Source organism: Sitodiplosis mosellana, unplaced genomic scaffold (assembly GCF_009176505.1).
Source record: "Sitodiplosis mosellana isolate CC-2019 unplaced genomic scaffold, AAFC_SMos_1.0 Smas_scaffold_5, whole genome shotgun sequence".
NCBI classification, from domain to species: domain Eukaryota; kingdom Metazoa; phylum Arthropoda; class Insecta; order Diptera; family Cecidomyiidae; genus Sitodiplosis; species Sitodiplosis mosellana.
In genome coordinates, this window is record NW_022595248.1 from 1,957,747 (window position 1) to 1,970,895 (window position 13,149).

A 13,149-nucleotide genomic window follows, 5' to 3' on the forward strand; every position below is an offset into this window, starting at 1 on the left:
ACTTTCAAACTGTCTATTGTTTGTTAATTGCTTTTGTCAACATCCTTCTTGTTGAAGGATAAGCACGACGAAAATCAAAGTAAACTACTGGAAACATTTTTTGGTGAATAAATATGGAATCGTGACCGTGTTTTAATAACCTTTGTTATGCAGATTTCTTCACATGATAGAATCATTTACGTCGAAATTTCATACGTTTTATGAAAGAAAACATCAAAATACATCGCTAGATCTAGCTCAAACGCCAAACCCCTTTTTATATGGGTTGTTTGCAATATATAAATATGTGTTTTTAGCATCACATGGAATGTAGAATACATGGAATATAGGCTATTGCATTTGTTTTTTTCCCAAGAAATTTTTAAGACTTTTTAGGCCATTTTTTTGGACCGAAAATTAATTCTTTTTTCTATCCAAAGTTCTAATTTTAAATAAAGCAATTACGCCTAATTACAAAAATATAATAATTTCATGTTCATGTAATTCATGTTTGAGATAACTAAAAAAAATTCATATTATTTTAATTCTCAATGTGAAATAATGTACAATCCACGTTCACATTATCATTCCCAAAGCCCATTATTAACAAATAAATAAAACCATAATTTATTTAATTAATATATATTTATAATTATTTATATATCTATATGATTAATAACTAAATTTTTCAATGTTTCTCTTATATATTTAATTTTATCAATATACGACAATTTCGTGAAAGATTTGTCCAATGAACTTTTTGATGTTACTCCTTTAACAATCATTATTAAATTGAATAATGCAATTACCCCACAAGAAATTTCATCTTCTTGAGAAACAAAAGAATCTTTGAAACGTATATAATTCTTGGGATCGTTTAAAAATGGATATAATCTTTTAATTACCTCCAGTTGTTATTTTGACACTATTTTTCTATTGAAACTATCATATACATATATCATAAGATCAACAGGGTTATAGTATAAACATATCCAATGAACTGAGCTTCTATCTTCTTCTTGACCTCTTCAATTTTATAATCTCCAGAAAAAATACAGTCCGGGTCGAACATTATTGATTTTGATTAAAATAATTTTCATAAAATACAGAAATGTATACTTCGATTGAAACTACATTCCATGTAGCGCTTGAATGAATAATTTGATGGAAAAATCAAATTAACGTTAAAAAAACCATTTTAAACAACGCAAAAAGAACGCAGAGAGAAGCGAAGCGACGATAACAAACACAGGTAATGTGAATATATATACATATGTATGAACACGTTTTCATAAAAAAAACCTAATGTCTAATTTTCTACTAAATCGAATGTTTAAATTTGTTGTTCGAAAAAAAGAACTTTTGCTCTCATTCTCAAAAGTGCACTGAAAAATATCTGTATCTTATTATAAGCCATTATTGGTTGGCTTCTCATTTTGAACAAACGATTTTGTCACTTTATTCGTTTTGAACTATCTGACTATTTTAGTGAGTGAAAGACAATTATCACTGATTGAAATTCGATTACACATTCATTTTAAAGTTGTAAACACAATTCATCAAAGTCAAAGGAAATTGTTATCGCCGCTGTTTTCGGAATCTCCCATACTATCGTGCAAAATAAACAGCTCATGCTGTCAAGAAGCAGTTAATGTGTGTTGGAAGAAGATCAGAAGAGGAAAAAAATCATACACATGAGTTGTTAGCATATTGTTGATGTGATTTGTCATATTTATTCGATATTATTCTTAAATATTCATATTTTGACATTATTTTAAACAGGCAAATACGAAATGAAATTTGATTTATTCTTCAACGCGATATTTACGGGTGCAAACAACATTGTTAACTGTCATTGTTGCGATCATTTCCTTGTCACCAAATTCACGAATAACAGTGGATGCTGGTTCACCGCCAACTTTTTCGGTCAATTTATTGTCGCCTAGTGTCATAACGCACTTCTTTACTGTACCACCCATAGTTTTCATATCGAATTCCTTGCCCAATTCGAATGTGCTTTCTGTGGTTTTGAATGTTGATGAGGTGATCAATTTATATTTGCCATCGGGCAGTTTTTGCAATTCAACGGTCGGTGAAACACTATTAGCAAACTGGCGTCCGATCCATCCAACACCGAATTCTTTCAAGTAGTCATCGAAATTTTCCGATTCATAGTTTTTGTATTTTTTTCCTTCCCAAATTTCTTTAGCTATTAAAATAGAAAAAAATGTAAAAAAAAACACGCTCATTTGATGAAACAAAGCAATTTTTCAACTTGAATAAAAAAAATTCAATTACCAGACGCGACAGCTACAAGTGCTACGATGAGAGCGATGATGAACTTCATTTTTGATGCTTTCGGTTGAATAATTGAACAACGACTGATTTCTTTATTATTAAATAATTGACAACCATCCAATGAACTCGCATGAAACGAATTTGAAACAGCAGTAAGATTAAACTAGTACAAGATAAGAAACTTGTCATTGGTGTCAACGAGATTGTCGGGTACGCAACAAAAAATAGACAAAGTCTATCTAATGTGTTGACGTTAATCAAGTAGTCGTTAAAATTCCGATCTAATTGTTTTTGTTTTATACTCTGTACACAGAGAAAAATGTGATTCGATTGAGCCGAAAAATTTTTTTTCAATGTGAATGGAAAAACACCAAACTATTGCTCATAAATTTGATATGTTTTCTTAACCGTGCCCTATTTTGTCTGGTAATGTGGGACACAATTTTCGAAAAATCCATCTTCATTGCAACGTTTGAACGATCCACTGTTTGCTTTTGTCTCTCGTTGAAAAGCATGATGAAAATCAAATCAAACAACAGTAAATCTTTTTTGGTGAATAAACATGAGGACGTGACCGTAGACCGTGTGTTAAAAACCTTTGGTATGCAGATTTCTTTGCAAACATTTACGTCGAAATTGTGTACTTAAATGAAAACAATATCAAAATTCATCTTTATTTAGTTATTTAATGCGACGCGTGCAAACCGGGTGTGACGCGTGCAAATTCACAATGTGGAGTGATTCGTGGTCGTTTTTTTTCTCTTCGCTTGCTCGCTTTGATTGTGTATCGTGAGCATGTATTATTATTCGTGGTCACGTATAGATCGTAATTTCTTTTTATCGTATTATGTCAACACATTACCACTTTGCGCCATGTTAAATGCACAATTTGTAATGTGAGAATGCGTTCAATCGCTGCTGCACAAATCTTCATTTTTTGCGATAAACCCATAAAACTATCTAGAGCTTAAGCTCGGCGGGGTCCAATGGAAATCTATGTGTTTTGATCGGTGTGAAAAGATTATCGTTCATTTGACACCAAGTAATCTCTACGCCAACAAAAGACTAAATCCACCATGACAAACCAAACAACATTAAAAATGAATTACAAATGCTCGGGTTTCGATTTCCTTTTTCCACCCACACTCTTAATTTGCATTCATTAAAATGTATGAAATCCAAAATAAGTTTTTAATTATTTTGAAACGGCAAAAATATATTTAATGCAAGTGCACAAAAGGGGAATGGATACGGGAATACGGTGAATGAAAAAAAAACACTTTGTGAAACAAAAGGTTTTTTGAGCATGTGCGTGTTTGAAGAAATTTTAATTGACTTTTAATAAAATTCCATTTTCCGGTGGTTGTGTACACGATTTGCATGGTGCTGGTATGGTTGCAAGCAGCAGCAGCAGTGAACGGCAGCATTTCAGCGACCCTCCGATTTTTCGTTCTGTACATCTCCCTGTTTCCTTCTCTCTCATTTCCTCACTCTTATTCCCTGTTTCACTCTCTCTCTCTCCTTCTCTGTCGCACTCTTCCACTTCCTACATATTTCTCTCTCTTCCCATCGTATGGTTAAAGAGCAACGAACCCCTCTGCAATCACAACAAAAAAAATGATTTCACAGTGAAAAATCCATTTCATAACTAATTTGTGTTGTTGCGATTGCAGAACTTTATCGTATTTTGCGTCGACTCTGTGATTTGATTATGCTCGAACGCAACGCGGTAAATGCACGAATTTATGAAAAAACATGGGACTCTCAACAATCGAGAAAAATCAAGTACACATTTGGGTGTCGAGTGCAGGCGAATTTTGTAGCCTGAATGGAATCTCGACAATGTTTCATACACGCACAAAATGAACTTATTTCAGCATTCTTTGCGCAGCTATTAAAAAGCTGTAAATATTTTCTATTATTACAAGATTAAGTTATAGCTGGAAAAAAGTGCATTGAATTCCATTGGTTAACCAAGTGTATGTCAGGGGAGATACTCTGCTATGTCACATTTTGTGCCTCTCTTTGGATTAGTACATAGAAAATTTATTTTTAGATTTTCACGCGTACATGTATGAACCCCACACGAGCACACGGTACACTCATACGAGCATACTCTTGATTAAATTTTCAAGTGTAAATTGTGACATACAAAACATTTTTACTGATAAATAACGACATTTTTGCAACGGGAAATTACAATGCATTGAATGAGGAGCGGGAAAAAAAAGAGAGCCGATCGTAATTGAGTGGCTCAAAGAATGAAGACAAGTTTTAATTGAAATGCTCTTTGGATGCAGCTCGCTTAAAAATGGGGTTTCATAATTGAATTTAAAGCGAAACAATTTTGATTGAAAATGTTGTTCGGTTCCGTTCCGTTCTGTTCCGTGTATTACATTTTCGAATGGCTCTGTGTAAAATTACGCATCATGTTCAATGAACACCATTCACATACACACACACATCTTTCGATATAGAATTTAATGAAAAATGTTGCAGCAGCACCTCATCATCATATAGAAAATATGGCCGAGCCCGCTTGGCTCATGTACATCGTCAAACCACCGCCGCGATTTGATTCATTCACATTTTTATGTTAGCCAGAGAAAATGTTGTGCACAATTTGCTGTGTACTTAAATATTTTACCTGCAATCGCAGCAAAACACTGACCATATCCATATCATTGTGCGTTCGCGTCTATTGTTTATTGATTTTGGTGTTGCTTTTGCTTGTGTCCAACCGGACGATACAGTATTAATTCAAACAAAAGCGCCAGGCTACTGGAAATAATTTGCTTTAAAACGGCTACTATAAAATCGTGTCTGTGTCTCGATTTGCGACGAAAATGAAAATTCATGTGTGAAACTTCGACTCGAATGAGGGGGAAAGAGAAAAATATGGTTCTTTTGATTTGCGCGTTGGTTGACCATGTCGACGACATCAATTTTAATATAAACTGAAATAAATGACAAGCGTTTAGGAGCCGAGCGTATCGTCGTTTTCGCAGCGGAGTTTGAACCCTTTGTTCCGTTCATTGGCTTATTTTTTTCCCACTCTGCATTATACGCTACACCACACATAATATGTGACCATTGAATAAGTGGAAAAACGAAGATTCATTCATCGAACCAGTTGCACGAACCTCAATCCAATAGATATAGCGACAAAATTCCGTTTCGTTGATGTGACCAAACCGAAAATGACGTTTTTTTCTCTCACTCTTTCTCTCTTCTGGGTAAATTGAAAACTGGATTGGATTTTTTCTCCCACACTCTCCCTATATCTGTATTGGCATTTTCTCTCGCACCATAAAGTCAAATTGAATTCCACTCGAAAACTTTCAATTAGCCAATGCGTTCAATGTATAATTAAATAAGGTTGAACAAATGGAAAAGGGGTTTCTTTAGGACGGCAGTTATCTGCATTTGTCATGTGTTACAAAAACAAATCGGGCATACATTGCGGGAAGGGATCTCGACTTTGTTATTACTCCGAATGGATTGGATTTTTTTTTTCATTCTCATTTCGTCGAGTTTTCACACAAGGATGCGAGTGTGAATTGGGGCGCTTCAACTTTTCAAGCACACTTCATGTCACCGCACAATGGAACAATAGCAAAGGAACTTTATTCAAAATTGGCCATCACTGCGTACACACCACGCAATGGACTCGGTCGGAAATGTTTGAATTGATGCCAAACTCGGGCTCGGTTTTATTCACGATACGATTTTACAATGAACATGATATATGGAATTCTTCATCGTTTTTGAGCTTCTATGAGCTTGAGTTTATTTCCGAGTGTGTCGACCTTGCCTTGAAAGATGTGTACTCATGGTTTTGATTGTGAATTCATTGACTTTATGGTCAAAGAGATTCATAAGAGGCAGTTTAGATTTATAACATAGTAGAGGCCAATAGTTGACTGGAGGCAGTTTCTATATCTTTGATTTAGCTCTCTATTTAGTACTGGTTGAGTCCATTGAGCAACGACCCTTTTGGCACATCACATGACAATCAGCCATTCGAATAAACTATTTTCCAACCCCATAATTTGTTAGCGCACACATCCTTTCATTATGAAGTTGAGTGTCTTTGATTTAGCTCCAACTAAAGTGCTAGACCAATTAAAATCTCCCCAAGATGATGCAAATGAAATTGTGCATGCACTGATATGAAACGCAAAACGTTTCTTGTAATCATTGTGCACATAACAAAGACACCCAAAACACACATACTCTCATGTTATTGCATGCAAAAGGATTCGAAAATCTCGTTTAACGATTTAACCTCAACATCAAGAATTTCAAAAGCAGCAATGTTCTATTAAAATCCTTTGTTCTTTGCCATTTCAATTTGGTCTTGCTCCATGCCGAAGCGATTGTATTCCCTGACTCGATTCAATGCAATATTCCCTAAAGTGTTAAGAGGAAAGAAAATTTCAATTTTCGAGTATGTCAAAAACATTTGGGAACCATTTGCCAGTAGAATCGTAGTTTGCTACGCCCAAAAGAAAAACAAGTAAAGATTATGATATAAAATTAACTATTTCATTCAAACTGGCAGCAGTATTTGCATTTCAACTGGCAATACAGATTCATTGGACAAAATGCAAAGCTTTCAATTACAGCTCGCACTTTAAATTCCAATCCAACTAATAAATAAACTTTTGCTCAATTCATCCGAAGATTAATCGTGTGATGTGTTCTTTATCTACAGGCAATTAAGCATTTCTAGCAGCAACAGCACCAACAGCAAAAGGGGTTTTAAAGGCATCGAAATCGAAGCAAGCGAAAACATGACTTCTTCACGTTTCGGCTTATCGTGCTTTGCACCAAATATGTTTTTGAGTTTGGAATTTGCGGCGCGAAACCGAAATCCATTGTGTGTTGTAGTCAGCATATGTTTCACTTGAACAGTCTCAAAATCTCATAATTAATGAATTGTTTCGATCGAAGCACGAGCGCATCGCTAATATATTACGTTGATTATCCGCCATCCGCTCCATTTATCGAGCTATACGCTGTGTTTTGTGCGAGTCGTCAAAATTGGCGAGAACGGCGTTTTCCGTTTTTATGTTTACATTCGGCCCGTTAATTTAATATAGAATTGATTTTCATTTGCAACGCAATCCACATTCGGCTCATCCTCTTCCATTCGGTGTTTCGATATAATAATTCATTACGGAATTTCGTTACACACAGATGTTTCGCCGTGTGCGTGGCACTGCATGCCACAGCATGCCATTTTCTTCGTCAATGCGCTCAAACATTTCGTTTTATTTTGTGTTTTTCTTTCTGTCGGGCAAAATCCAACTGTAATTGCATGCATAAAAGAGACGCGTTTGTAGTAAGAGAATGAAAAATGGATCAGATAGAAATTCGGTTGTGAGAAAGAGAGTGAACATGAACAACCAGCAGCCAACACTCCAAATGCGACGTAACAATTTGATATAATTTCCATTTAATGTGTTGCAAGATTCACATCTCGTGCAATCACCAAATCGAAATGAGAGTGCGAGAGCAAGAGAGCCAATTTGCTCACGCTGCTAACTAAAAGCCTGGATGGAAATTAAGAGTTAGAGCTTTTTGCTTCAGTTGTGTTGTTCGGCAGTAATCGTTAATGCTTATCTCTATCGCAATAGCTACACCATACTTTTCTTCATAATACGCATTAAAACGTTAATTTTTTTTTGCGACTTGTTCCATGCAATGGATGTGAAGCACTGTGTGTAAGCTGCTGTAGATTATGTTCGGGAAATAGGACGGAATAAAGAAATGGACAACACAACGCAAGCAACGGGCGAGAGGAAGAAAGAAAGGGAAAAAAATAGAGCAAAACGACGAAAACAATGACAAAACTAAATAACAGGGAACGAAATAATTTGTAATGGATCGCCTTCAGTCACACATACACACACACACACTGCGCGTGGGTAAGGGCAAACGAGATGTGTTTGCAGCCGTATCGCAAATTGTAACAGTTGTAACGACCATAAAAAAAGGATCAAAAATCCGAAAAAGAATCAACATATTGCTGTTGTATATAGAAAGTTTTTGTCATGCTTGCACTAAAAAAGAACACGCAGCACACAGCATAATACGTACAAAGGCAAGCGAATCGACAGACACTCCAATAAAGGCGAATTAATCGTAATGTTATAGTGAATAAGCAGCAATGGACAAGAATATAAATGAAAACGTTCAACTTTTTTTCTTCGCTCGCTCTCTCTCTCTCTCCCTCCCTCTCGCTCATTTCGAATGTCTTACTTGCCAACCAAGATTGAAAACGGAAGAAATCGCACACATGCCGCTTGGATAAATCTCTTTTCTCGAAGCTAATGTTACGTTACTTATTGGTATCGAGCGCGCAATGAATCCGATCTAATGGTCTTGAAAATGTCATAAGCTAAAGATACAGAGGCATTTCAATTTTTCGATTTAGAAAATATCCAACCAGAGAAAAATGGCGCTACGATTTCAACTCGTTCGACCATTTACCGGTATAAGCCCAGTAAAATCCACGATGCACTCACAATTCAACCGATTTAAGCATGTAATTTATGGTCATGCTCTAACCCAATAAGCCAATTGTCATCGGATTGGAATATCAAGACCCTTGAGTCAAGGTATAAAATATATGCCATAAAAATTGGATCCATTTTTATATTGGGTTTTTGAACTGAGCTCAGAAGAAATTCGGAAGTTTTTTTAGGCATGAAATATCGATTCACAATTGAATTTCGAATGGAAAATTCAAAAATACCAATTTCCTTCGTTGTTTGAATTGGATTGCCATTGAAATTGACATAGATCGCTTTATTTTTCCTACATTTTTTGGATTGGTCGTTTTTATTTTTCACATTTGTGTGTCGTTTTCACGTTGACTTTCTTTTCGATCTCGTTTTTTGAAAACTGGAGCATGCGTTCATTTGGATTAGAACCGGTGGGAAATTCATAAAGTTGTTTGCACTTTCAATTTTCGTAATGATGAAAATTGAAGGGAAGAAATCCATTTTTAATCATAATTAAAGGATTTTTCAATTTAAAACGCTAATTTTCCTCAATTTTCCTCATCGAATGTGATGCCATTATCCTTGTCCTTGTACAATATAGAAGCCTTTGTACGTATTTTGCAACGAAGTAGCTCTGGAAAAAAGCAAATAGGAAATTAAAACCAAATCCAATTATTTTTGCGCAGTCCCAAAAAATTTACTTGAAAATGTAATAGCGTTCTTCGCTCTGACCACACATCGGGGTGTCATACTGGTAGGCATTCAATTTCTTCTTGAAATTGTTAAAGAGGCCACTCACTGTGAATCTAACAGAAAATAAATCGATGAACTGAATAAGATTTTTGTTAAAAGAGGGTAAGAGGGAGCCAATCTCAAAAAATAAGTAGGGCTGCTCGATTTGTTGGCATGCAGTTTAACAGCTTTGTCAATACCATAGGCAAAATTCACATCAGAAATCAAATTGAAGTATTTGAAAGTTGAGTCGTTGTCAATCGCCGCATCACCGAAGCATCAATCGCCGCATAGAAATGCTGGACTTTTTGCATTAGTGTGCAGTGTGCACTAGGGTGGTCCAAACTGATTTATCATGGTAAGGTATATGCTCCCAATAGCTTAAAATTGGGCTAAAAACTAGCTGATTCCCATTTTCAGATCACAAAAATGTCAAAATCTAGTGGTCGATAGAGCCGTACTTATAATGGCTGTTTTTGAACTATTTTTCAACATGGACATATATTGATAGAAAACCCATAAGTTATTCAAATCGAATCTGGTGACATATCATTTTTAGGGTTTTTTGGGACGCTGAACACGAATCCGTTGTCAAAAATTAGCTAATGCTGCTTTTTAAAAAAGTTTTAGTACAAAAACATGGTTTTTTTTAAAACAAATTCAGCCATATAGCAAAAGTAGATGGTTCCAAGTGTATTTTTAACACCAAATTCGAACTCAGCGCCTCAAATTACCTTAAGATTGTCTATGCTGATGACAAAAATCGAATAATCGCAGAACTAAAATTTTCTAGTAGTGTTAACGTATCGAAAAAAGTTACATTTTTCCACCAAAAGTAAATTTTTGTTCAAAGCAGCCATTTTGATGGTTTTTTAGGTCGCAGAATTCGAATCCAGCCAAAAAAAAAAAACCAAATGTTCAGGGGGAATTGATATTTTTCTATACGGATTTTTTTTTGCGTTTTTTCAGTTTTTCTCCCATAACTCGTACCCCATATGCGATGGAGCAGAACTTTGTCCAGCAACGTTTTGGATCTCGCTGAAACCTACAATTTTGCCGCAGACAGTTTTCACTTATAGAATGAATGAAAATCAGTATCAGAACCGAAAACAAAACCAGCATCATAGCTAAATCCTACATGTAATAGAACTAATTTTCTTGTTCAAGACGATAATAATCAAGTTTACCTCCTTTCAAGGTAAAGTCACTTCATCCTTGTTTCCATCGATTTGTTCAAAATTATCATGAATCCATCTGAAAGCAAGTCAATCCCATATTCCCACTAAATCCTTCTACTCCAAAAGACATGAATCCCAGCTGGTGGTGCTCGATGGTTGAATAACACGAAAATCACTCGATTTTCCACAAGAAAATCCGGCCCATACGAAATGTCCATCCTATGACCTTTCGAAAATGCTTCACCATAAATGAACACAATCAACGGCAACTTTTTGCCTCGGGCGTACTCCTAAAAATTGTAAAAGCGAATTAATCAATGAAATGGGTTTTAAATAAGATTTTTGTATAAATTAGCCTCGATTAATGAATTCAGAAAAACAACATAATTTTATTCATCAAAAAAGGTCCATCCCATAGGATGATGAGTACATTTTTAATTCATTGGAAAAATAAACAAAAAATTGCCGAAAAAAGCAAATATTTACGCGCAACGAATACATCAATCGAAAGAAAGTCATGCTTAAACACAAGCTGGACTATATTTGAATGCTTCAATAATTTCCGTTTTTCGCGCTTGATATGGTTTCGGCGCCTTTTTAACATGGAAATTGATTGGTGTCAATTAATTTACACAAAAAATCGCATTTTTGAATAGCTAGAGCAAACAATAAAGCGTGTACCAATCGGAGTGCTTCGACATATGGAATTCATCGATGTTGTATTCGTTTCGGGTATCTTTCATCGATAGGCATGAAATAATGTATCTAAAATTCTAAAATTGGTGTTTGCAATGCATTACTATGAATGAATCCGGATGTAGTCTCAATAACAGCAGTTAGTTTCGCAGAACAAATTTCATTACACAAAATGATTAAGCACAATATGTGAGTCCAAACATCCTTATTGATTTTATGCACAGCAATTATTGGAGGCTAAAATCAAATTCCAAAATCGATTAAATCACAACATAACTCATTTGCTGTATGCTTGTTTTTGACAACGGATACATGAGCAAATGGTTTGAAATATAACAACAACTGAATGTTCTCGAAATCCAGAAAGTTTTGTAGCAACATTCAAAGTGTGTGATCAAAGGGTAAACTTGTTCGACAAGAACTTTGACCTGAAGAAGAATTCCCATTTTCCATCGGTATTTTGATTACCTTCAAACTGTATGAATACACAATGTTTTAGATTTATGGGAAGCAATTCAAGTTTTACAAAGAAAATAAACTCCAAAAGCTGTTATTGATAGCAAAACCGATTGAATAGATAAAGCTGTTTTGCGAAAAATAGAACGGCAAAAACTCTTTGTGAATATGGCTGCAGAAGGCCAACAAATCGAAATATCCGGTGATTTGTATATGTTTCGGTATTTCCGGACCGCAATATTGAGTAACAAAGCGGAGGCATTAATTACATTTGCCTCTGCAGCGATATGTCGATTTTATCCAATGAAACTCCAACCAAAACGGCAGCACACAGCGTCGTTTTGTGCTTGGTATTTGGTTGGATCTGTTGCTGAGTAGAATGAGATGAAGAGAGCGAGAGAGAGAGAGACAGTGCTAGAGCATGTGAGAAAGAGAGAGCGAAAGCGGCGTGAATGAGCGCCCATTCCATGTATCGGAAGTGATATATTTGATGTGCACAGCAGAGGTCTGATCAAACAAAACTTTGACAAGAGTTGGGCGAACAACAACACGAGTACATTCGTGACCGATGTTAGTTCATTGTTTGCCATCAGCATGAAAAACAATTGGAAATGAACGCAGATAATCGCATCGCAGACAATATCCGTTCGGCGTTCATTTCCTTTAAGTCGGTGTTTGATTAGAAATCTCGAGCCTTGATAAAGTTTTATCTTACTTCGTCGTTGTCTGCATCCGAAAGCCTTCGATATTAATATGTGTGCCAAAACGAATTAGGATAAATTTTCTTGCGGCAAACAAAAGTAGATGAATTGAGCAAATGTCACGTAAAAAAACTGCATTGAACTAAATACGACGAAAAACAAACGTGTAAATCAAAAAAGAAAGAAAGCCACAATAGCACAGTAAATTTTGGCCCGCCATTCAATAACTCTCCGCATTCCCTTTTCCCATAAATAAAAACTTTTTAATTTTGTTTCTTTTCTTGTCGTCACAAACAACGTGTTTTTTGTATTTTGCACCGTCACCGAGTAAAACAGTTGAGAAACAAAGGTGTTGGCTGCTCCAGTTAAATGTGTTTGTATTAAGTCTCGGCAACATAATGTAAATCTGTGCGCTATGGCGACATACCGAATGGGAAAAAAAAGAGTTGCATTGCAAAGTTTTTAACGAAATGCTTTTCGAGAAGTATTTCGACGCATATTTAAAGCGTTCAACTTCATTCCAAACACAAACCTACCAAACATACATCCATTTCAATGTGTTAGTGTTCAACTGTTATCGCGCGCATATATTCACTT

General features: G+C 35.5%; 1 protein-coding gene across 1 annotated transcript; it reads right to left on the bottom strand.

The window, feature by feature from the left end:
* Window positions 1–1,678: 1,678 nt before the first annotated feature.
* LOC129567143 (probable fatty acid-binding protein) lies at window positions 1,679–2,713 on the bottom strand. Its single transcript, XM_055443769.1, has 2 exons — window positions 2,278–2,713; window positions 1,679–2,188 (listed from the first exon to the last, which is right to left on the bottom strand). Exons 1-2 carry the CDS (start codon window positions 2,324–2,326, stop codon window positions 1,785–1,787), a joined length of 453 nt encoding a protein of 150 aa, XP_055299744.1. The 5' UTR covers window positions 2,327–2,713; the 3' UTR covers window positions 1,679–1,784.
* Window positions 2,714–13,149: the final 10,436 nt, after the last annotated feature.

Coding starts and splice junctions, on each gene's coding strand:
- LOC129567143 (XM_055443769.1), bottom strand. CDS start 2,326: ATGAAGTTCATCATCGCTCTCATCGTAGCACTTGTAGCTGTCGCGTCT. Junction 2,189..2,277: donor ACTTGTAGCTGTCGCGTCTG/GTAATTGAATTT, acceptor CTATTTTAATAG/CTAAAGAAATTTGGGAAGGA.